Genomic DNA, 25,599 nt, shown 5'->3' with positions numbered 1-25,599 from the left:
AGATTAAGCAATAGACTTTGAATGTGAAATCATTTTTCACACCAAATTTTAAAATATCACAAATATTGCACAAGTTTGAATAAAGCACCTTTTCACCTTCTTAATAAAGACTCCTCACCTCCTAAATAGAAATCACAGGGGCATCAATGCTATTAAGGATCATATATAAGCTGGTAGGGATAATCAACAGAATAGACTATTAACACTTTGTAAGACTACTTTAGTAATATTAACATTTTAATCACAGAGTTGTATGTGCTCTGAAGCAAGCATAATTTTTAAGACAGCCAGAAAAAAAATCTCAAAATGAATAATATAATATTCTTTCTAGGAAAGCACATTCTTGGGTGAAAGAAAACACCTCTTGTCATAGTGATACCTTGTAAAAAAGGCTCTGGACAGTTTGGATCCTGGCTCTCCCACTTGCTAGGTAGGTAGGCTTCAAGTCACTTAGCCTTATCTGTAAAATGGGGATGATGCACCTTCTTCAAAGGATTATTGTGAGAATTTAATAATAATGTAAACTAAAGACCTAGCAGGTAGTAGAAACTGATTAAAATGTAACTATTTCCTAGAGCCACAAAAACGGAAACATTGTAACATCTATTTTCTGTGTGGATCTCATGAGTTTCTTTTCAAAGGCAGTTTAAAACTCTTCAGGAGAATCATGCACGTTTTTATTCATCATATTTATACTACTATTTGGCTGATAATGTAAAAGTACTTAATCATACCAGGCGCATAAAAATAAATAGTAGACTTTAATAACTCAAAAGGAAAATAAAAATAGGCTTCCGTAAATAAGAATGTGAAATCCAGAACTACTTAATATATATAAAGAAATACACATTCTAATATATGAGAAGACATTTTATTATTTTACTATATAACGTATTAATGAATATACGCAATTTGTATTTTCTCAAATGGCAAATGAGACGCAGGATAACATTTCTCTTTGATTCCTGAAAACCTCAATATCATCTGTCTTTTGGAGGATTCAGTTTCCTACGACGTCTATGATACCTTGAAAAGAAGAAAATATTTAAGATAAGATTATTTTAATACAAGTTAACTGTTTCTGATAGAAATATCAAATTTCTATTACCCTGCTGTTTACTGGTATTCAAAAAAATCAGTGAAACCTAATACACACACACACACACAGTTAGACACACCTCAGGTAGAAGATACTTCTTAATAATAAGTCACATTTTCCTGCTGTGAAAATTGTCTTCTATTAATTAAGCATTTGGAAAGTCTTTTTTTCAGATCTTGAGGTAGTTTCAATACGGCAATCTGGATGACTGTTCATTAAACACTGTGAACATGCAGAACGTGCTCTATTAAAGTTTTATTCAAAAGGGGATGATCAGCTCTAACTGGAGGCCTCTAAAGCTGCAAGATCATGTTTTTATAATAAAATACGATTAGTAATATGTATATGGAAAAATGTGCAATATCACAAAAATGGAAGAAATGCAAATTAAAACAGTGAGAAACGTTTTTACTTTTTTTTGCAATCACAAATATTTTAAAAATTATAATGCACAATCCAAGTATGAGTATGGTGAAGCAAGTAATATCAGACCCAACTGCTTAAAGTATTAATCAGTATAACACTTTTGAAAAACAGTGTGGCAATACTTAAAAAAATTTTTTTTAATAATCATAATTTTTGACCTAGTAATTCCTCTTCTGGAAATCTATCCTAAAGCAATAAGTAAGCAGTTAAAATATTAACTATTTTAATATTAAAATATTAATGGGGAAAGGGATGATACAGGATGCAAATTTATATATACAGTATGATAAAAACCATGTAAAAATTTATGTGAACTAATAAAGATTAAAACCATGTAAAAATTTATGCAAACTAATAAAATTTATGTATAGAAAGAAAAAGAGAAATAAAATGCATTGTTAGCAGTGACTAAGTGATTTCGCCATGAAGAACTCTTTCTTCTTCTCAACATTTCCTTATTTTCTTTATTGAGTTAAGAAAATGTCTGCACAGAGTACATTTGCTTTCGGTGATGAATTCTCTTCAAAAATTCCCTTAAGGCCAGAATCTTGCAAGTTGGTCTGAGCTAATTTTTAACTTTTTTTGCTAGTGTGGACATTCACTGTAAAGATCTCTACACCATAAATGATAAGACATGTTCTTATGCTCTTTCGTTGTTGTGATTAAGATGATCTGGGGGGACTTCCCTGGTGCTGCAGTGGATAAGACTCTGTGCTCCCAATGCAGGGGGCCTGGGTTCGATCCCTGGTCGGGGAACTAGATCCCACATGTATGCTGCAACTAAGATTCACATGCCACAACTAAGGAGCCCACATGCTACAACTAAGGAGCCCACGTGCTGCAACTAAGGAGCCAGCGAGCCGCAACTAAGGAGCGCACCTGCAGCAACTAAGAGCTGGTGCAACCAATTAAATAAATAAATGAATTAAAAAAAAAAGATGATCTTCAGTATTTTTTGCTTATCTTAAGGTTTCATAAGGCAACTTTCCTATACACTGTTTTTTGATATTGATTTTTTGACAAATTGCAAAATACAGAAATTAACTTAAAAAAATGAAGCATATCTATATATACTAACATGGAACCCTAAGCTGTAGAATAATACATATAGCATAATATCAATTATCTAAATAAACATTTCTACATGTACTTATACTGGCATTGAGAAAATTACGGTTTTCTTAAGGGTTCCAGTTATGTGCCAGATAATCAAGGTTTTACTAGTGCAATAGTATCCCTGAAAGGTGTTCTCTCAAAGCAGTTAGATACCAGAATAGGGGGGTTTGGGAAGTCACAAACTTACTGAAATTATTTATAAAAATTTTGTATATGTGTTTTTCTGGGAAGTGGATTCATAGGTTTCATCAGATTCTCAATGAAGTCTGTGGCCCTAAAAATCTAAGCATTATCCTATAAAAATGTGATTCAGCTTACAATGCTCAACCATTTTCACTACCCAAGACTGACTGAAAATGCCTGAGACCCTGATAGCCCTAAACCTAACAAAGTCGAGCTCTGAAATATGCTCAATAAATGTTAAATAGCATTTACAGATTTCTTATCATGCATGAATGTCAATATATGCTATAATCACTCAGAAGCAAGCACCTGAATTTTAGGGTGCCCTTATAACTTATCATCCAAACTGGGATCCTTTAAAGAATAAAAACCCACTCTATTAATAATTAACAAAAGAGTTAAACGGAGACTGTCCCTGGGAAACCAAAACATATTGTTACCCTTCTTAAATTACACAATGACTCAGTGATATCTGAAAGATCTGTCTACAGTTCTTAGTCCAAGACAGAACTTCACCTCCTGGTTCACAATGCAGCTAGATGTTCCAATGTCTCCTACTCATGGTGGTAGCTAATTTTTGTTGCCTCCATGGAAAAATATTAAAGTAGTCCTTTAAATAAAGTCGTGCAGCTATTCATACATTTATAGAATTGCTTTATATTTCAGAAATTTAGAATTACTTTCCAGATCCTTCTTACTTTCTATCCAGACTTCTTTCAATCCTTCCATCCTTCTTTCTTTCAACATAACTTTACATTTAGTGGAGTTATGTTAGCTATTTTCTTTTTTAAGAGATATTATGAAAATCAGAATCATTCGCTCATTCATTTATTCATTCATTTTAAAGGTGTGGAGCATCTACCACATGCCAGGCACCAATTTTAGGCGCTAAGGTTTCTGTGGTACACAAAACATGACAAAATCCCCACCCTCATGGAGATTACATTCCAGTGTATTAGACAGAAAAACAAGATAAACAAGTTGACCAGGGAAGGCTTCAGTGAGTAAAAACGCAAAATAAGTAAGACAGCTATCTTTGCTGGTATCAGCAGGAAAAAGTATTCTATATAGAGTAAACAGCAGGTATAAGGGCTCTGAGGTAGAAGGAAGAGCATGTTCAAGAACAGAAGAGAGGTCATGTGGCTGGAACAGAGTGAAGAAAGAAGAGAATAGTAGGAAATGAGAGTGGAAAGGTAAAAGAGGGTCAGATCACATAGGTTCTAGTAGATAATAGTTAAGGCCTATAGCTTTTCTCTAAATGAGATGGAAAGCTGTTGGAGGGTTTTCAACAGAAAAATTATAAGAACTAGTGGAATTTTTAACAGGATTACTCTGGCTGTGTGCTAAGAACAGACCACAGGGAAGCAAAGGCAGAAGTAGGGAGACCAGTTAGAAAGCCACTTCTATGAACCAGGCAAAAGACGGTGGCGTGTACCAGGATGATGGCAGAGGGAATGGTGATAAATGGTCAAATCCGGATACATTTTGGAGATAGAGCCAACAGGGTTTGCTTATAGACCAGATGTTGGGTATGAGACAAAGAGAAAAGTCAAAAATGGCACCAAGATTTCTGGCCCAAGCAGCTAGAACAATGGAACTCGCATTAACTGAGACAGGAAAGGCTGCAAAAGAAGCTGGTTTGTGAGGGACCACGAAAAGCTCAGTTAGAGACACATTAAGTTAGGGATGTCCGTTAGACAAGTAGGCCCGTGGATATACAGGTCTGGAGGTGAAGGGACAGGAAGAGATAGATTTGGGAGCCAATGCAGATGGTATTTAAAGCCATGAGACTGGATGAGATCACTGTCTTAGGGAATGGGAGAGAAAAGAGAAGAGAACCAAGGACTGATCCTTGGGAAACTCCAAAATTTAGAGATAAGGGAAATGAAATGGAATCAGCAAGAGAAACCAAGATAGTATATGAACTTTGGGTACATAAACAGAGTTTCAACAAACTTATTAAGGTTGAATTAATGAGAAAAACAATGGAAAACTCAAACAAAACCATTAGGAACTCTGCCATATTGCTAAAATGATGTATTTTGCAAAGAATTATAATGGAAGGAATGCTCCACTTACTTTTTTATTTTTTTCATGCCAATTGAGGAAGACTGAAAAAAGGAAAAAGAGCTTGTACACAGATGCTGGCAAGTGAAGCACTGATATGTCCTGCTTCCTGAGTACTGGCAACACTAGAGGCCAACAGGAGATACCTCAGGGGTTGCAGAGAAGGGCAAAACAACTCAGAATCATGTCCCCAGCAACTATTTACATAGGAGCTACCTAATGCAAATTGCTACAGGAATACAAAAAAATTGATTTGCATAAGGAGCACCTTTCAAAGAATATGTTCGAAGCCCCATTACTTCAGGTAAATTATAATGTAGTGGCTAAGTTAGTTTAATTTGTTTTCATCACCTGTAATATCATCAAACAGGAAGTAGCAGGAGCCTCATGGTTACAGATGCTATTTTTTTTAAACCAACCTTTGCACAACTGAATATAAAAATAGTCATTCAGGCAAAGGCAGAGAGCAGGGAACTAAAAGTTCAATTTAACCTCAAGCCCAATGTCCTGGATTTCCTCACCACTAATCTCTCACACTAAAAATTCAAATAGTTCTAGTATCCAGTTTCAGTATAAAGCCTAAATCTAAGAAGACTCTTTGAATTGCCATCCTAAAGCAAACAGGATCACCAGGATTAGGAAACAGTAATATCCAAATCATAAATTTAGTGGTAACAATTTTAACCTTCGATCTCCAGACTTGAGATAATCTAATCTCCAGTGCTTATTGCCTACTAGACTATTTCAGCATCAATTCTGTATAGTCATACTACATATACTCTCAGTCCACCCCACCCTGGGTGAGGCCAATAATTAAATGCAGGTAGGTTTGGGATTGGATGAGGTGGGCAACACCCTGGGATCATAAAGCCTCTGCTGACCTTGATTCAGAATTTGATAATGAAGAACATCTTAATCCACAGGTGACCTACCTAGATAAAATGGAAATTAGATAAATCCACATGACTTGATAGCTGAACTCTGGGAATAAAACTTCCAAGAATCACTGGGAAATTTACCAGCAGACCAACCCAAAGACTAGCATAAAGTATGGTCTCAAAGAAAAACTGAACACCTTCAAGAAGCTGTGAAGATAATTAGGTAAGATAATATTCCATCAGACAGTAACTTAACACACATACATTGTATTAAAGATATTGTATTAGAGGTCTTCTGGTAAACTACAAAACAGAAGCTGCATCCCTGATAAAGACAGAATAATTGAGAGCAAACGATGAAAACAAAAAATTACCCACAAATATAACATTAACAGATCTCTAATAACAGATATCTAATATCTAATATAGTTGCATATAGTTATGCTAATAGGGGTGGTAGCTATTCAAAGTGACTATAATCAACTTAAATTTCATGAAAAAAGTGAGCTAAGGGCAAATGGCAGAGGAAGAGTGAAAAGTCCTGAAAATCAAAACAGAATGCACTTAAGATGACTTGACACTGAAATGAGAAGTCACATTGGATAAAAAAGCAAAATCCAACTATATTCTATTCATTAAAAAAGACCCACTTTAAACTTAAAAATTTTTACGCAACAAAGGAAACCATAGGGCTTCCCTGGTGGCGCAGTGGTTGAGAGTCCGCCTGCCGATGCAGGGGACACGGGTTCATGCCCCGGTCCAGGAAGATCCCACATGCTGCAGAGCAACTAAGCCCATGCACCACAACTACTGAGCTTGCATGCCGCAACTACTGAAGCCCGCGTGCCTAGAGCCTGTGCCCTGCAAGAGAAGCTACCGCAATGAGAAGCCTGCATGCAACAAAGAGTAGCTAGTCCCGGCTCACCGCAACTAGAGAAAGCCCACACGCAGCAACGAAGACCTAACTCAGCCAAAAATAAATAAATAAATAAAATTTATTTAAAAAAAAAAAAAAAAGACCCATACTGAACATCATAGTTAATGTTTAGATGATTTTTTTTAATTAATTAATTTACTTTTGGCTGCTTTTTAATATGTTCCTAGGAGTTTTCTGCATAGATGATCATGCCATCATTGAATAAAGACAATTTTACTTCTCCTTTTACAATCTGAATGCTTTTTATTTCTTTCTCTTGTCCTATTGCACTGCTTAGGACCTTTAGTATACTGTTGAGTATAAGTGTTGAGTGTGGACATCATTGCCCTTTTCCCAGTTTTAGTGGGTCTTTAAACATTAAGTATGGGCTTTCCTGCTGGCACAGTGGCTAAGAATCTACCTGCCAATGCAGGGGACATGGGTTTGAGCCCTAGTCCAAGAAGCCAAAGCAATCTTGAGGGAAAAAAACGGAGCTGGAGCAATCAGCCTCCCGGACTTTATACTACAAAGCTACAGTAATCAAGACAATATGGTACTGGCACAAAAAAAGAAATATAGATCAATGGAACAGGATAGAAAGTCCAAAGATAAACCCACACACCTATGGTCAACTAATCTATGACAAAGGAGGCAAGGACATACAATGGAGAAAAGACAGTCTCTTCAATAAGTGGTGCTGGGGAAACTGGACAGCTACATGTAAAAGAATGAAATTAGAACACTCCCTAACACCATACACAAAAGTAAACTCAAAATGGATTAAAGACCTAAATGTAAGGCCAGACACTATAAAACTCTTAGAGGAAAACACAGGAAGAACACTCTTTGACATAAATCACAGCAAGATCTTTTCTGACCCACCTCCTAGATTAATGGAAATAAAAAGAAAAATAAACAAATGGGACCTAATGAAACTCAAAAACTTTTGCACAGCAAAGGAAACTATAAACAAGATGAAAAGACAACCCTCAGAATGGGAGAAAATATTTACAAACAAATCAACGGACAAAGGATTCATCTCCAAAATATATAAACAGCTCATGCAGCTCAATATTAAAAAACCAAAAAACCCAATCAAAAAATGGGCAGAAGGGGCTTCCCTGGTGGCGCAGTGGTTAAGAATCTGCCTGCCAATGCAGGGGACACAGGTTCAAGCCCTGGTCCAGGAAGATCCCACATGCCGCGGAGCAACTAAGCCTGTGCGCCACAACTACTGAGCCTCCGTTCTAAAGTCCACAAGCCACAACTACTGACACCAAGTGCCAAAACTACTGCAGCTCTCACGGCTAGAGCCCATGCTCTGCAACAAGAGAAGCCACTACAGTGAGAAACCCGCCCACTGCAACAAAGAGTAGTCCCTGCTCACCGCAACTAAAGAAAGCCTGCGTGCAGCAACAAAGACCCAACACAGCCAAACTAAATAAATTAAAAAAAAAAAAATGGGCAAAAGACCTAAATAGACATTTCTCCAGGGAAGACATACAGATGGCCAAGAGGCACATGAAAAGTTACTCAACATCACTAATGGCTAGAGAAATGCAAATCAAAACTACAATGAGGTATCACCTCACACCAGTTACAATGGGCATCATCAGAAAATCTACAAACAACAAATGCTGGAGAGGGTGTGGAGAAAAGAGAACCCTCTTGCACTGTTGGTGGGAATGTAAATTGATACAGCCACTATGGAGAATAGTATGGAGGTTCCTTCAGTAACTAAAAATAGAGTTATCATATGACCCAGCAATCCCACTACTGGGCATATGCCCAGAGAAAACCATAATTCAAAAAGACACATGCACCCCAGCGTTCACTGCAGCACTATTTGCAATAGCCAGGGCATGGAAGCAACGTAAATGCCCATCGACAGACGAATGGATAAAGAAGGTGTGGTACATATGTACAACGGAATATTACTCAGCCATAAAAAGGAACAAAACTGGGTCATTTGTAGAGATGTGGATGGATCTAGAGACTGTCAATACAGAGTGAAGTGAGTCAGAAAGAGAAAAACAAAAATCGTATATTAATGCATATATGTGGAATCTAGAAAAATGGTACCGATGAGCCGGTCTGCAAGGCAGAAATAGAGACACAGATGTGGAGAACAAACGTACGGACACCAAGGGGGGAAAGCGGGGGCAGGTGGGGGGGTGGTGGGATGAATTGGGAGATTGGGATTGACAATATATACACTAATATGTATAAAATAGGTAACTAATAAGAACCTGCTGTATAAAAAAAATAAATTGAAAAAAAAAAGCTACTAGAATTATCTCAAGATCACAGGATACAATGTCAATATACAAGAATCCACTGTATTTCTACATATGAATAATAATCCACTGAAAATTTAAATTAAAAATACTATTTACAATAGCATAAAGAATACAAAATGTTTGGGATAAATTTAACAAAAAATGTACAATATTCATACACTGCAAACTATGAAACACTGTTAAGTGATATTTTTTAAAAGACCTAAATAATGGAGAAATATACTATTTTAATTGATGGGACGATTCAATACTGTTAAGACATCAGTTCTCCTGAAATTGATCTAGAGACTGAATGCAATCTCCTTCAAAATCCCTGCAGGCTTTTTGTAGAAACGGATAAGCTGATTCTAAAAGTTGTAAGAAAATGCAAAAGACCTATGACTGCTAAGACAATTTTTTAAAAAAGAACAAAATTAGAAGACTTACTCTACCTGGTTTCAAGACTTTAGTTATAATAGCCCAAACTGTGTGGTATTCCAAAGACGAACATATATTAATGGAACAAAATAGAGTCCAGGACCCACATATATGGTTTCAATAAGGGTGTTAGGGCAATTTAATGGGGAAAGATAATACTTTCAACTAGTGGTGTTGGGACAACTGGATATACATAAGCAAAAAAGAAAAAGATCCCCAACCTATGCCTCACACCATACATAAAAATTAAAACTTTGGGAAGAAAACATAGGAGAAAGTCTTAGTGACCTTAGGTTAGGCAAAGATTTTTTAAGTAGGATGCAAAAAGTCTGAAAAATTTGTAAACTGAACTTCACCAAAATTTAAAAACTTCTGATCTTCAAAATACACTATTAAGGACATAAAAAAGCAAGCCACAGACAGGGAGAAAATACTTGCAAAACATTTGTCCCATAAAGGACTTTGATCCACAAGTTTTACACCTTAATAAGAAAACCAATCTGCTTTTTAAAAAACAGGCAAAAGATTTGTACAGATACTTAACCAAGTAACAAAAAAAACCAAAAAACAAATGTATGCATTGCCAATAAGCACATGAAAAGATGTTCAAAATGATTAGTAATTCATTAGGGCAACATGAATTAAAACCACAATGAAATACTACTACTCACCCAACAGAATGATTGAAATTTTAAAAACTGATGATATCAAGTGTTGGGAAGGATGTAGAGCAACTAGAACTCTCACACTGCTAAGTGGGAATGTAAAATGGTTCAGCCACTTTAACTGTGGCTCATGAATTTAAACATGTCCTTATCACATGACCAAGTAATCCTACCCTTAGATATTTACTGAAGAGAAATAAAAACATGTCCATACAATGACTTGTACTTGAATGTTTATGCAGCTTTATTTACAGCCAACAAACTGGAAAGAACCCAAAATGTCCAACTGGTTAATAAACAAACTGTGGTCTATCCATACAAGGGAATACTACTCAGAGTAAAAAGGGACAAACTACTGGTATACACAACAACATGGATGAATCTTGAAAGCATTGTACATAGTGAAATAAGTGAGACACAAAAGGTTATGTACTGTATAATTCCATTTACATGAAATTCTAGAAAGGGTAAAACATGAAATTCTAGAAATCCATGAAATTCTAGAAAGTGATAGAAAGCAGAGAAGTAATTGCCCAGGGTGAGGGTTATAGGAAGGGAACTGACTGCAAAAGGGCATGGAAGAACTTTCTGGCGTTATGAGACTAGTCTATATTTATGATTGTAGTAGTGATTATGAAACGTAGCAGGATGCTATGGTCCTTGCCCCCCATGTCCTCAGCCTGCCTTATGTCTGTGGAAAAACTTTAGCCAATGAATAAGTTTAATCAGAGAAGTGAGAAAATGCATAAACAAAGGAAAACAGCCCAACAAGACTAACAGCCTAACAAGACAAGTTTAGTCATTAAGCATAGTCTAGGACCTTTAGTTCCTCTTCAAGGGATGTAGATAATATTCTGAGCTGTATCCTGTGAGCTGTCTTATAGATACTGAAACCCCCACCAGGAGGAAGAAGTTAATTAGATGATGACCAGACTGTAGCCATGACATAAGCTGCCACAATTCCGAGAGCTGGACTCAAAGAAATGGGAACAAACCAACCCTGGAACTGAAGATTAACTGTACTTAAAACAATCAAAATGATGCTGGCCAGACCACTGATAACCAATTTCAAGATGACTGTCAGAGCTGACTGTGCTGTTTCTGCATCTAGCTCCCTCCCTCTGTCTATAAAAGCTTTTGCCCACTAATAGTCAGTGGGGGGCTCAGCCTTTGGACAGGCAGCAGTAAACCACCCCCACCTTGGGTGCCAGCCTCCAAAATAAAGCAAACTTTCCTTTCCACCAACCTTGTCTCTTTATTGGCTTTTGAGTGGCAAGTAGCTAGACCCCCATTTTCGGTAACAATTATACAACTGTATACATTTGTTAAAATGCATCGAACTGTGTACTTAAACTGGTGAATGCTTTACTTAAAACATTTGTCAAAACTCATGAAGTTGTATCCAACGCAGCCAAAAATAAATAAAATAAATAAATTTAAAAAAAAAAAAGGGCTTCCCTGGTGGCACAGTGGTTAAGAATCCACCTGCCAATGCAGGGGACATGGGTTCGAGCCCTGGCCTGGGCAGATCCCACATGCTGCGGAGCAACTAAGCCCGTGCGCCACAACTACTGAAGCCTGCGCGCCATGCTCCGCAATAAGAGAAGCCACTGCAATGCGAAGCCCGCGCGCTGCAACAAAAACCCAACGCAGACAAAAATAAAATTTAAAAAAAAAAAACAAAAACCCTCATGAAGTTGTATACTTAAAACTGGTAAATTTGAAGTATGTAAATTATACCTCAAAAGAGCCTAGTTGGGCTTCCCCGGTGGCGCAGTGGTTGAGAGTCCGCCTGCCGATGCAGGGGACACGGGTTCGTGCCCTGGTCCGGGAGGATCCCACATGCTGCAGAGTGGCTGGGCCCGTGAGCCATGGCCGCTGAGCCTGCGCGTCCGGAGCCTGTGCTCCGCAACGGGAGAGGCCACAACAGTGAGAGGCCCGCGTACCGCAAAAAAAAAAAAAAAAAAAAAAAAGAGCCTAGTTAAGAAAAGATGCTTCAGGGAGTTCCCTGGTGGTCTAGTGGTTAGGATTTGGCACTTTCACTGCCATGGCCCAGGTTCAGTCCCTGGTCGGGGAACTGAGATGCCACAAGCCAAGTGGCACAGTCAAAAAAAAAAAAAAAAAAAGATGCTTCTAAAAGAATAAGAGAAAAACTATGAGTAGGAGACAATGTTAATAATTATCATTACCACATTATTACTGTACATATACTGTATGCCAGGTGCTTAACTTAAATGATTATATTTTATCTCAAAACCACCAAGTAAATTAGGCATTATTATTTCTACTTTCTTTAATAGATAATAAGATTGAATAACTAGCTAGTAAGTAGCAGAGACAAGATGATTTGAGTCAGTCTGGCCTCTTTAACAAAAACTTGTACTCTCAGAAAAGTGTTCTACTTTACTGGAGTTCAAAAAGCACAAAACTGAGTATAATATGAGGTTGGGCTATTCACAAAGGTAGAGTTTAACAGTGTTCATCTATGGGGAATAGGGCATTAGTAGGTATAAAAAAGATTTTTATTTTATACTTTAAATACTTCTGAATTGTTTAAAAATATTTCTTAAACAAGCATTTTATACCTTTCAGTAACATATTTAAAAAGATGTTATAGGGGGCTTCCCTGGTGGCGCAGTGGTTAAGAATCTGCCTGCCAATGCAGGGGACACGGGTTCTGTCCCTGGTCTGGGAAGATCCCACATGCCACGGAGCAACTAAGCCCATGAGCCACAACTACTGAGCCTGCACTCTGGAGCCCGCAAGCCACAACTACTGAGCCCATGTGCCACAACTACTGAAGCCCATGCACCTACAGCCCGTGCTTCACAACAAGAGAAGCCACCGCAATAAGAAGACCAAGCATCGGAACGAAGAGTAGCCCCTGCTGGCTGCAACTAGAGAAGGCCCGCGTACAGCAACAAAGACCCAATGCAACCAAAAATAAATTTTAAAAAATGTTTAAAAAGATGTTATATATCTCTAATTATTAAATTCATAATGGGTCCCATTCTTCTGTTATAAATCTAAAATTGTGAAATATTTAGTAAAACATCCTTCTATATACTGCCTGATGTTTAAGAGGTGCTAACATCTAGAAACCAACATTTGAAATGGCTTACATTAATCCAAAATATATATGTAGATACCAAATAAATACTTGTTGAGTATCAGTAATCACACATTAGCTTATTTAAAATTTTGAAAGACGATGCATCACAAGGATAATGCCTACAGGTTAAAATTTTCCTTATACACATAAGCTAGCATCTAGAGTTTTCCTGTTGAACTCTTTATTAGGAGAGACACTGGGATAATCAATTGTATCTAATTAAAGTCTGCTTATAACTGAAAGTGCCTAGAAATCCTGATGCAAGAAGACATACCATAGAGATTAAATTAATTAGCAGTCAAAGCTAATTAGCACTAATAAGATTAAATAAGTAATAAGATTAAACATAGGTGGGGTACTAGACAAAAATGTCTGGAGATAACATGTTTGGTTTTAAGACTCCCCAATGGTCTTCTTGCCTTCAGTCTTGCCCCCTTTACGTTACACATCTACAGAGGATTTTCATAACTTCAGCGATTTGGTTATGAACAAAAGATGGCAAAAAAACTGCAGCAACATGAAACATGCAGGAAAGAAACAGGTACTGAAATCCATTATAGAAAAATTTCAAGGTGGGGCTTGAACTAAAGTATCTACCTAATAGGACAGAAATAAAAGATAAACATGAACAATGTTATGAATCATGGAAAGAAATCTTAGAATACAGCAGTGATTTAGATACAGGGCTATATAATGGCTTGCTAATTTGTTTTCCCATAACCTAACTTACAATTACAAAGAGGGAATGCATAAACAAAGTGGATACAAAATAAGAAAGAAAAATCAAGGAAGGGGACATAAAACAGATGCAGAAATTGAAAGACATTATGGTGGTCAAGAGATGAATGGATAAGGAAGATGTGATAAATACATACAATGGAATATTACTCAGCCATAAAAAAGAACGGAATTCTGCCATTTGCAGTGACATAGATGGACCTAGATAGTATTATATATTTTTTTAAAACTTTAGTTTTATTTATCTATTTATTTTTGGCCACGCAGCGTGGCTTGCGGGATCCTAGTTCCTGACCAGGAATTGAAATTATGCCCTCGGCAGTGAAAGCGTGAAGTCCTAACCACTGGACCACCAGGGGATTCCCAGTATTAAGTTTAGTGAAACAAGTCAGAGAAAGACAAATACTCTATGTTATCACTTACATGTGAAATCTAAAAAGTAAAACAAACAAATGTATATAACAAAACAGAAACAGAAGACTCACATATATAGCAAACAAACTAGTGGTTTCCAGTGGGGAGAGAAAAGGGGAAGGGGCAAGATACAGGTATGGGATTAAGAAACACAAACTGCTATGTATAAAATAAATAAAAAGGATATATTGCACAACACAGCAAAATATAGCCATTATTTTCTATTAACTTTAAATGGAGTATAATCTATAAAAATATTCAATCACTATGTTGTACACTAATAATGTAACATTGTAGGTTGACTGTACTTCGACAAATAAATAAAAACAAATATTGTTTTACCTTAAAAAAAAAAAAGGCTCTACAGGAGAGTTCCCTGGTGGCACAGTGGTTAAGAATCTGCGTGCCAATGCAGGGGACACGGGTTCGAGCCCTGGTCTGGGAAGATCCCACATGCCGTGGAGCAACTAAGCCCGTGGGCCACAACTACTGAGCCTGTGCTCTAGAGCCCATGTGCTACAACTACTGAGCCCGTGCGCCTAGAGCCCGTGCTCCACAACAAGAGAAACCACCACAATGAGAAGCCTGCTCCCGTTTGCCACAACTAGAGAAAGCCCGCATGCAGCGACGAAGACCCAAAACAGACAAAAATAAATACATAAAATAAATAAATTTATTTAAAAAAAAAAAAAAGGCACTACAGTGGTCAAAAAAATCACAGATTTTTTCCTTGGGAAATTGATACAGAAATATCACTTCTATTACAGGAAGATTATTAAGGGAGGGGCTTTTTTAAGACAGGAAAAGAAGAGTTGTGTTTTGTTATAATGAATTTAAAACTTTGGACAGTTATCTAGTTAGTAATATTCTAAGAACAATGACATTGGGAATAAGGCTGAGGAAATTAAAAAATGTATAATGGAGCAGGTTGCATGTCATCTATATAATGAATGTAATTGAAGCTCTCAGAACAAATTTTAGCAAGACATGGAGTATAAGGCAGAGCCCTGAGGAATCTCTACTGTAACTACAGATAAGGGAGAAAGTACCTTCTAAAGAGAAACTAAAAAAGTAAACCAAGCTCCAGGTCCATACATGCCCCTGCTTTCAGAACTGCTCCCCACCAGATGATCCAGAGTCTTCAGACTCAACATAACCAACAATAGGTTCATCTTCCTCACTCTCTACTGTTTCCCCACTTGTATGAGTGGCACCACCATCCACCTGAACACCTCTGTCAGAAACTTGAGAGGTCTCCTATCTCTCTAACTTTCCCCCTTTCTGTTCCCGTTGCTAGTCCTTTCATGTAGATCTTCAACAAATTTCACCTGGACTATTTTAACAGTTTCATAGCAAGTCCCTCTGACTCCAATCTTTCCACGTATCACCTTATCCCAAATACAGAACCTACTGAAGGATCTCCTAATGCATAAACTTTAGGGATGTCAGTTTGATTCTTAGAATTTGGCAATGAAAATAAAACCTAAACTCCTCAGCACGACACAAAATCCTTCATAAGACCCTTCTTACATTCCCTCCTCATATTCTGGGTCCCATCCAAGCTGAACTACTTGCAGTTTCCCCAGCTTACTCTATGACATACTGTTCTCAGCCTGTGAAGCCTTTTCCCCATTCTGCATGGCTAGCTCCTAACCATCCTTCAAATGTCAATCTCTTGATTTGTTTATTTACTCTACTATCTTCCTTCCTTGACTATTAACAACTTACAAACAACGATTGTGTTTCTGATCACCCATCACTTCAAGCAGCTCAATGATTGCATATTCATTAATTCCATAAGCATGTCCTGCCATAAATGTGCCAGCCCAGTGCTAGTTACTGGGTGAGTAAAAGCAAAGTGAATAAAACAAGTGAATAAAAACAAAGTTTGCTCAAACAAACAATTTTAAAAAGCCACTTCTTAGTTTTAGTTTCTTAGTTTAGTAGGGAATAAGATAGATATGAAAGAAATAAGAATCAAAAGAAGTAAACAAATTAAAGCCAGAATTAGATACGAGGTAAGAATCAATGTAACAAAATGTGAGTACTGGGAAACAGAGGGGCAACTGTAGTTCCTAAAGGAACTGAGAAATATATATACTTCCCAATCATTTGCTGTACCCCAATTTTTTCTGCAATAACTCAAAATCTGTTAAATAAATGGACAGAGGGCTGAGGACAAGATCAAGTATTCATCAAGAAGATGAATAAAAACAATACATAAAATGACTACATCACGGAATGGAAAAATTTTCAAGAACTCTTGCAAAATTCCCTGAAAGCTTCGGTTAAACTCCCCCACTAAAATAAAGGAAAAGAAGTACTATTTCATTTTAGCTATATATATGTAGATTTAAAAATACAATTTAATAGGTGATATACTGGGTGTTAATTCCTTCATGCAAAGTACAACCTCAGAAGTTTGTTAATAGAAGTAAAGTTATGTATTTCTGTAGGGTTCAGTGAGAGTTGAAGAAGAAAAGAAAATAGAACTTACTGTCCACGAGGATACCAACGGTGCTTAGTAGTAAAGAACATTTTGCTAAGTTGTTCTATCATGGGTCCTTGCTCTAAGTATTCACCTTTTTCTTCTAATCTGGTTTTCAGCACTACATCATGTGTTTCTTCATTATTCTGCACAGGATCTGGCCGAGGGATAGGCTGCAAAATAATCAGCAATGAACAAATCAAAATGTAGGAATGTTAGCCAGCATCTGATTGAGTTTACAATAAAATAATTACCACACTGAGTACTTCATTATCGTACCTAAAGGTGGGTAAATAAGTCATCAGAACAGTTTCACTTAGCTGTACTATTCATTAAAGAATCAGAATTTTTTTTTTGGCCACACCAGGCAGGATCTTAGTTCCCTGACCAGGGATCGAACCCATGCCCCCTGCAGTGGAAGAACAGAGTCCTAACCACTGGATTGTCAGGGAATTCCCCAGAAATATTTTTCTTCTCATATCAAGTTTTGGGTTCCCTTTCCAATAATAAAGTTCTTAAAGTTATTTTCCCCCAATAATAAAACATATTTTAGTTTCTATTTCTCAAAACTATAAATTGTGCCCATTATTTTTTAACTTAAAAGTTTAGTCTCTACCTTGCATACCATTAAAGTGAGATACAATGAAAAACCTTTAATAGAAAATGACATTTCTTATATCCAAAAGAAGCAGGAAATTTTTCAATGTTTTCATTTTAGGTACCTGAAATGCCATCAAATGATGCTTTATGGTAATTTGAGTAGTTTTTTCCCCCAAAGACATTAATTACTAAAAAAAATCTCATCTCCTCCCAACACATGAGTGATATAACATATGCCCATCAGCAACGCTGGCTGACTAAAGCCCTTAAAAATCAGTATCTTGGAAAGTCAAGCTACCTATATTTTAAATATTAAGTGATAACATATGTAACACAAGACTGTAACATTGCCTTGCTTTACAAATACCATAGATATGTATTACAACACAATGAAAACCTAAATTTACCATCAAAAAAGAAACAATTCAAACACAGATGTCTTCTTTACATTCACACACTATTAACGACAACTGCTACATTCTACCACTGTACTGAATGTTACAGCATAGACTCATATTTATTTAGTTTATGTACAGGAAAAACTGAAACCTCTTTAAAAGGCAATATATAAGTACATGATGGTGGCACAACTGACTAAGTACTATAGAGATGCAAATTAACAAAGATATTAGTGAGAAATAGAACAGGAGCCAAGTCAGAGCCTTGTCACAGAGTGCAGAATGAATTTTGGAAGGAATAACAAACATTATACATAAAGCAAAGTAGGTAAAAACATACAATAAGCAGGTGATCTTAAAAAATGGATCTTGAGAAATCAGATTATGAAAAGCTTTCAAAGTTAGATTTAAGTGTAACAATTTCCTTTAAGTAGGAATAAGGAACCACTTCCTTAGTGTGAGAGGGAATAAGGAGAAAGTATAATGAAGAGGTTAAGAATTGGGCTTTGGTCAATAACTACTATCTCTGTGACCTTGGAATAGTTATTTAAGCTCTTAATCTCCCTTCTGTAAAATCTAAGGAGTAATTACCTACCTAATAAGGGTTTGATGAGGATTAATTGAAATAATAACATGCTGAGCTGTCCCTTGTACTCTTTGAGTTCAATAATGGTAGGTAGCTGTTAACATTTATTTTAAGGCCTCAAACAGGAAAACAGTGATATAAATTTATTTTAAAAAAAGTGCTCCGGGCTTCCCTGGTGGCGCGGTGGTTGGGAGTCCGCCTGCCGGTGCGGGGGATGCGGGTTCGTGCCCTGGTCTGGGGGGGATCCCGCGTGCCGCGGAGCGGCTGGGCCCGTGAGCCATGGCTGCTGGACCTGCGCGTCCGGAGCCTGTGCCCCGCAACGGGAGAGGCCACGACAGTGAGAGGCCCGCGTAACGCAAAAAAAAAAAAAAAAAAAAAAAGTGCTCCTTAGACATTTTAAGTCATTTTATATGATCATCTCTTACATGTAGAATGAAATATTAATATTTGTGTCTTTGCAAGTTACTATCAGACCCTGAGGTATACTAGCAAATGCTAGATTAGAGCCTATAGTTTTCTCTTTTAGGTTACTACACTTGTTGCTAAAGGTCAAATGTTTTAACTATTATCAAACAGTTATTTTCAAGTGTTAATAAAAGTTCATTGTCTCTCTTCCTATTCCCAACAGGCTCAATTCTAATATATAACAAATTCTCTCTGCTTTGTATTTCTTTTCCAGGCACACAGATAGAAGACATTGGAATTAATGGCTTCTTAGAAGTCTAAACCAAAAGCCTCTGCAGACTCAGAACTGATTTTTAGGTTGTATTTGATCTCCTTGATCAAACTTCAAAGAAAGGGTACATGAATATTTCAGTAAAAAGTAAAAACTAAAATAAAACTGAATGTCAACTTTAAAAAAAAACATTCAGAACTGTCATCCTGAATTTCCCTTGTTTTTCTTAATAATTTTCAAATTTGACTTTTGAAAATTTCCACTAAATCAACCACTAAAAAGAATTTTGAGTACTTACATTTTTACTTTATTTTTCCAAATCATTATTTTTTGCCCCTGGTTTAAAATCTTTATCTTCCTAAACTAGAAATCCTAAATTCTAGAAAAATATTTTTAGTTTTAATAAAACACATACCTGGCTGAAACAGAAAGAAGGATCTTTTTACCTGGATCCATGGAAAATAATCAACATCTTTTAGATTCAAATGTAAATTACCAGAAAACCAAAGATACAAATCATCTTAACTTTCCTAAAGCCAGTGTCAGTAGGTATTTCTACTTATGACCAGGATCTCTGTATGCAATATGCTTTCCAGGACCTAGAGAATGAAAGGGCTCACTAGAGTTGCAGCTACTTCCTTGAGAAAAGAAGAAAATCAAATCTAAATTTTAAGTCACCTTTAAATATAGTTATTTAATGTTATATACTATCTTCATGAAATTTGTAAATCTGGATTCAAAAGGAACATATTTTAACAGTAACATGTTTTCGAGAATGTTTCTTATTGTAAATAAAGTCCAATCTATAATTTATTACTTTAGAAGCAAAAAATTTCCATGCTTCTCCATGTAAATATCTCTTAGCCTTAAAACAGAAAACCCTTAAGCATGAAGAGAGAGGGCCAAATTTATTTATTTAATCAACAATATTTATTGTGCACCTACCAAGTACAGGTATTATTCCAGGTGCTAGCAGGGAACAAAACAGACAAGGCCCTGTCCTCATGGAGCTTACATTTTAATGGAGGGAGACAGACAGAAAAGCAAGAAAATATCCAGTGTGCCAGAAATGATAAATGCTATTAAGAAAAGCAAAGCAAAGTGAAGGACAATAGGGATTCCAGGGGCAGGGGTACTCTTTTAAATGTAGTGGCAAGGAGGGTCTCTAGGTAACAAATATGGAAAGATCTAAAGGAAAGGGAATAAACTATGAGGATTTCTGGGGGAAAAGCATTCCAGGCAGAGGAAGCAGTAACTACAAAGGCCCTGAGGCAGGAGCTTCCTAAGTACTTACCTTAAAGAACAGCATGGAGGCCAGTGTGGTACCAGTAGAGAGATTAGTGTGAACTGACAGGAGTGATCTCCTAGACTAGAGAGAGGAATACTGAGGACATGGGAGAGGAGACAACTGATACAACAAAGGGAGTTCAACAAAAAAAGAGGCAGGGAGATGGGTATGTATGCAAGGGAGTGATTATGATGATGACCATGGAATCTATGCTGGGTAAAGAAAGAAGTGAGAATGTACAAGATACATGAAGGACTGTGAACAAGTGGTTCGATCAACTGATGCAGATCTTAATGAGGGGATGAATAATTCCTGAAGCTGGGAAACTAGGGGGAGTTGGTAGTAAGCTAGTGGAATTCTTAAAAATCTAGATTGGGAGGAAGGAAGAGGAGTTATTTGTGATTAAAACATCTCTAGGGTACAACCACAGGAGTGGGGGGGGGCTCCACTCCCATGCAGAAAAAAGATCAAAAAGTTAAGAGGCTGGGGTAGTAGACAGATCATCTACATGGACACTGAAATAACAAAGAATTAGGACACAGTGTTGGAGAGTGTGAGAGTACATCTAAAATCTTCAAAGAAGAGTGGAGGGATGGGGGCACGTGAGGGTGAGGAGAAGTGAAATGCGTGATGACAGATAACAGCAAAAGAAAAAAGATAAGTAGATGGTATGGTTTAATGATACAAACTACAAAGCTAGAAATTGTTACGGAGGAGGAAAGATGATCTGGATATGACAGTGAAGAGCCACAGGGACACCTATTCCATCTCTATGCTCAGTAGTAAAAGGGTTTAGGAGAGAAAAGCACAACTACTTAAGAGTGCTAGGGAAGCAATGACACCAGGGTACAGCCAAGTTTCTGTTAGAGTCAGAAGGTGAAGGCAACATTCTGGAAGAAGTTAAGGTCATGAGAGATTTTAATGATGATAGTAAGTTCTAAAAGTACAGTGGAAAAGTTTTGAGAGTTGGGAAAGATAGGAAAATCATCAGATTCAGGGATGCAAAGAGCCATATGGGGATGAGAGTTTGGACACTGAGAAATGATCACACAGTCCTGGGCTTCTTAGTATAAACTGCTAAAACAAGGATAAAGCACGCGACCAGAAATATAACAAAAAATAACAATGTAAGAAGGCACAATATAGTATGAGCTAGAGGTTTACAGGCCAAAAGTCAGTGACTTACTCCTATTTTCTACACACTGTCCAAAGAAATGAAACAAAAAAGGAATACTGGAATACTGCCTACAGTATCTAGCTAGAATACAAAGCAGGCAGACAAAATGGTGAGGTTTTAAAAAGGGAATACAAACTAGTAAAATAACATTAATTTGTTTTGTCAAACCGGTACTCTGGCCCTAATGATGATTTTTAAAAATAGATATCACTAGATGCATCATGTGACGAATTATTTTCTCCTCAAAAAGCAAATCAAACATTACGAAATATAGCAGAAGAGGGCTTAAAGAAATAAGAGGAAGCTATTCATATATAAAATAATAAAAAGACTTGAGTCAAGTTAAATTATATTAAAAATAAAAACAAAACCTCCTTTATCTAGTGCCTGGCTTTTGAAGATAATATGGAAAAAATTAAACTAGGCCAGTTAAAATATATGCCCATGTTGGCCCATTAGAAAAAAAAAACCAGGGGCTTCCCTGGTGGTGCTGTGATTGAGAATCCACCTGCCAATGCAGGAGACGCGGGTTCGAGCTCTGGTCCGGTAAGATCCCACGTGCCGCAGAGCAACTAAGCCCGTGCACCACAACTACTGAGCCTGCACTCGAGCCCGTGAGCCACAACTACTGAGCCCGTGAGCCACAACTACTGAGCCCACAAGCCACAACTACTGAAGCCCACACGCCTAGAGCCCATGCTCCGCAACAAGAGAAGCCACCGCCATGAGAAGCCTGCGCACCACAATGAGGAGTGGCCCCCGCTCACCACAACTAGAGAAAAGCCTGTGTGCAGCAACAAAGACCCAATGCAGCCAAAAATAAATAAATTTATTTTTTTAAAAAAAAGCAAAAGAAAAAACTAACCGAAAAAAGAAGAAATTCACCAAACATGAAAAGGATTATCAAAACCAACACAATATAAAAGTTATGTAACAGTACACTAAAATACAAACTTTTCATAATTTATTAGATTGCAATATATAGTAAGTAGTATGGGACAATGTGTTGTTGTTTTTTTTTTGCGGTACGCAGGCCTCTCACTGTTGCGGCCTCTCCCGTTGCGGAGCACAGGCTCCGGACGCGCAGGCTCAGAGGCCATGGCTCACGGGCCTAGCCACTCCGGGGCATGTGGGATCTTCCCGGACCGGGGCACGAACCCGTGTCCCCTGCATCGGTAGGCGGACTCTCAACCACTGCGCCACCAGGGAAGCCCGGGACAATGTGTTTTTAAAATTTATACTAGGTGTGTTTGATCCCTAGTCAGAAATCTACCAAATTTTAGACCAGAAAACTAATGTTGTAATTGTGTTTAAATGTTTCACTTTGTGTACTGAAAAAAACCTTTAGAGAAAAATGATGAAAAGAAATAAGAGAAAAATCAAAACAGTAAAATAAAAAAGCCAAAAGATCTAAACCAAATAAAGAAAATCAAACAATTCCCTTCTCTTTGGATACTGTAAAGAAGGGTGAATAGTCCAACAACAAATTAAAAATTACAAGAGATTTTCTTATACATACTTTTGTGTGTTCATACGGAATGTCCACAGAAGGGTGATAGCATACTATTGTCCTGCCATCAGATGTCAAAGCAAGCTCTACTTTGCTAAAAAAAAGAATGTTTTAGAAACAGAGTTATACTGTATTCAAGGCAAAATGATTATTAGAGCCAAAATTTGTTAATCACAAATCCCTGAAGAATAAATGCCATCATGTCACTGGACTGGCAAACCAGGTACCCATATTACAGGGGACAACTCATACCATCCCACAAAATATATCAGCTTAACTACCACAACAAACCTTTACTGCATTACCCACTATTTTATCTAAATTATTCTTCAAATTATTTGTTTTGTTAAAGTTACTTGTTTTCTTAACCTTTGGACGAGATCTTCAAGTTCATTCATCACTATTAATAGAACTTCTTTTCCTTATCTAAAAGCTACCTTCAAAAAGCTGTAAGGAGATTACTTAAATTATTAAAGCCGAAGATCAGCAAAATACATAATCTTCCAGGTAAAGGATCACCTGAATTTCCAATCATAAAGACTGTAGCTGAGCACTTTTTCTAGATCAGCATTTCTCCAAGTGCCTTTGGCATAATGCAAAACACGTCACATAAGACTCAATCTTTTCAGGTTCAAAAGTGCTACCTATTTCCTAGTCTTATTTCATCACTATCTTAATACTTACTAAATTTACAATTAAAACTGGTGTCAAGAGGGAAGAAAATACATTTTTACTAAAATTCACAATGAAAACAATGTAACTTAAGAAAACACGTTGTAGTTTCTGCACATAAGACGCTGCTATAGAGATAAAGGACAATATTTCATTCATATGTTATTTCTAGTTCTTAGCATACTGACTAGAATAAGTACCAAATAAATTGTGGTTGAATTAAATATTTGTAATTTAGGATTATTCAATGTTAACAAAAGATAAGATAAATAACTGCTTAAGCTAATACATATGAACCCTAAGAGAAAACCATAAAAAGTATTTAGTTTTTCCAAAAAGCTAAAGAATACTTCAGGAAGAAAAGACAGCATTTCTATCAGCAAGTCTGTCTTACAACAAATGAAGTATTCAGTGAAACACAATGATAATGATTTTTATTTAAACCATTTATAAGCCCAGACACTGGGTAAATAAGATCACTGAAATAATTTTTAAAAACAAAATTAAAGAAAGAATAATCAGAAAAGAAAGCAGAAAATACCAAAACAAGAAATAAAATTAAATCATTTCAGATAGAGCTAACGAACTTTTTTTTTTCAATTGGATTTCAATACATACCAATTATAGTCATCTGGAAGAGAAGAATACGTAGTTTTATGACAAACACAATATAAGGCTCCATCTGCAAAAACCCCAAACAGTAAGATGGATTTAGTTAATTTGAGCATATGTCCTCACACCAATGTAAAGCTAGTTTTACTCATTCAACCACTATTTACTGTATTCACTATGAAACAGGGCTGTACGTGGAGCTAGGGATTCAACAAGTTAACATCCAGTCCCTGACCTCAAAAAGGGTACAAGTCTGGTGAGAGAGAGACAAGTAAACAATTCCAATATAAAGATAAACCCTGTTAGGAAGGGTAAGCATTGGAAGTGAAAGGGACACACGGACAGATTACAAAACAGGAGTGTACAGGTTCAAGAATGCTTTTCCAGTGGAGATGATGTTTAAGGTGTTCTGAAGGATGATGGAGTAAGCTGGAGTTGTTAGGGGATGAGTACAGTGTTCCTTGCAGAGGGAATAAAAAGTGCCAGGACCAGAGGAAAGAAAGAACATAAAGTTTCTGAGTATTCTAAAAACTTTAGTGTTGGGAATTCCCTGGTGGTCCAGTGGTTAGGACTCAGCACTTTCACTGCTGGGGTCTGGGTTCAATCCCTGCTTGGGGAACTAAGATCCCGCAAGCTGCACGGCTCAGCCAAATAAATAATATAATAAAATAAAAACTTTAGTGTGACTGGAGTGCATAGCTCATAAAGGGCAAGTGCTTAAGTAATGAAATACAAAATAAACTGTTCAAAATCAACTTTTCTTAATCAAAATGCAACACTTCAAAGCATATTTTCCGTTTTTAGAATACCTGCAAATTCAAGAGCCATAACTACTTTTTTTAAAGTTTGTGAAAGTCCCTCTATGTTCAGAGAAATTATGTTCTTTTAAATATAAAGAAAAAATGTAAATGTAGCTCAGTATGGTTAAAAAAAAATTCTGAATATATCTTGGCTAAAACCAAGGATCAACTTCTCTCAACTGAGCCACTTGCTCCTGAGTATGGAATGCCATCCCCACTTTGTTCAAATACCACTCATCTTTCAAGAGTCAAATGCTACCCTTCCATGAAATCCTTTTCCCCCTTCCTGCCCTACATCCCCATCACAGAAAGAGTTGTCTATTTTACATGTCCCACAACCAACACTCCATATGACATTGCTATACCATCATTGTGTCCTTTTTTTTAATGCATCAGTTATTTATATGTATCAAAGATGTCTAAACAAAGATTTGTAAACTCTCCTTTCCCAAAGGATTGCA

General features: G+C 36.9%; 1 protein-coding gene across 5 annotated transcripts in view; it reads right to left on the bottom strand.

Annotated features, from left to right (window-relative positions):
• Window positions 1–862: 862 nt before the first annotated feature.
• MRPL42 (mitochondrial ribosomal protein L42) overlaps window positions 863–25,599 on the bottom strand; it is a 43,648-nt gene continuing 18,911 nt past the window's right edge. For 4 of the 5 annotated variants that reach the window (XM_082665904.1, XM_082665902.1, XM_082665903.1 and 1 more), the window contains 4 exons: window positions 24,345–24,408; window positions 23,064–23,148; window positions 16,829–16,992; window positions 863–1,026 (listed from right to left, as the gene is read on the bottom strand). In XM_082665904.1, the coding sequence (XP_082522030.1) occupies window positions 981–1,026; window positions 16,829–16,992; window positions 23,064–23,148; window positions 24,345–24,408 (359 nt within the window). In that variant the 3' untranslated portion in view covers window positions 863–980. The remainder of the gene's footprint in view (window positions 1,027–16,828; window positions 16,993–23,063; window positions 23,149–24,344; window positions 24,409–25,599) is intronic. The other variant, XM_082665906.1, reaches the window with a different exon arrangement.

This window comes from Grampus griseus (genome assembly GCF_964374135.1).
Source record: "Grampus griseus genome assembly, chromosome: 11".
Taxonomy (NCBI): Eukaryota; Metazoa; Chordata; class Mammalia; order Artiodactyla; family Delphinidae; genus Grampus; species Grampus griseus.
The sequence above is the reverse complement of the archived record's forward strand: the minus strand, read 5'-3'. Positions and strand labels throughout refer to the sequence as shown.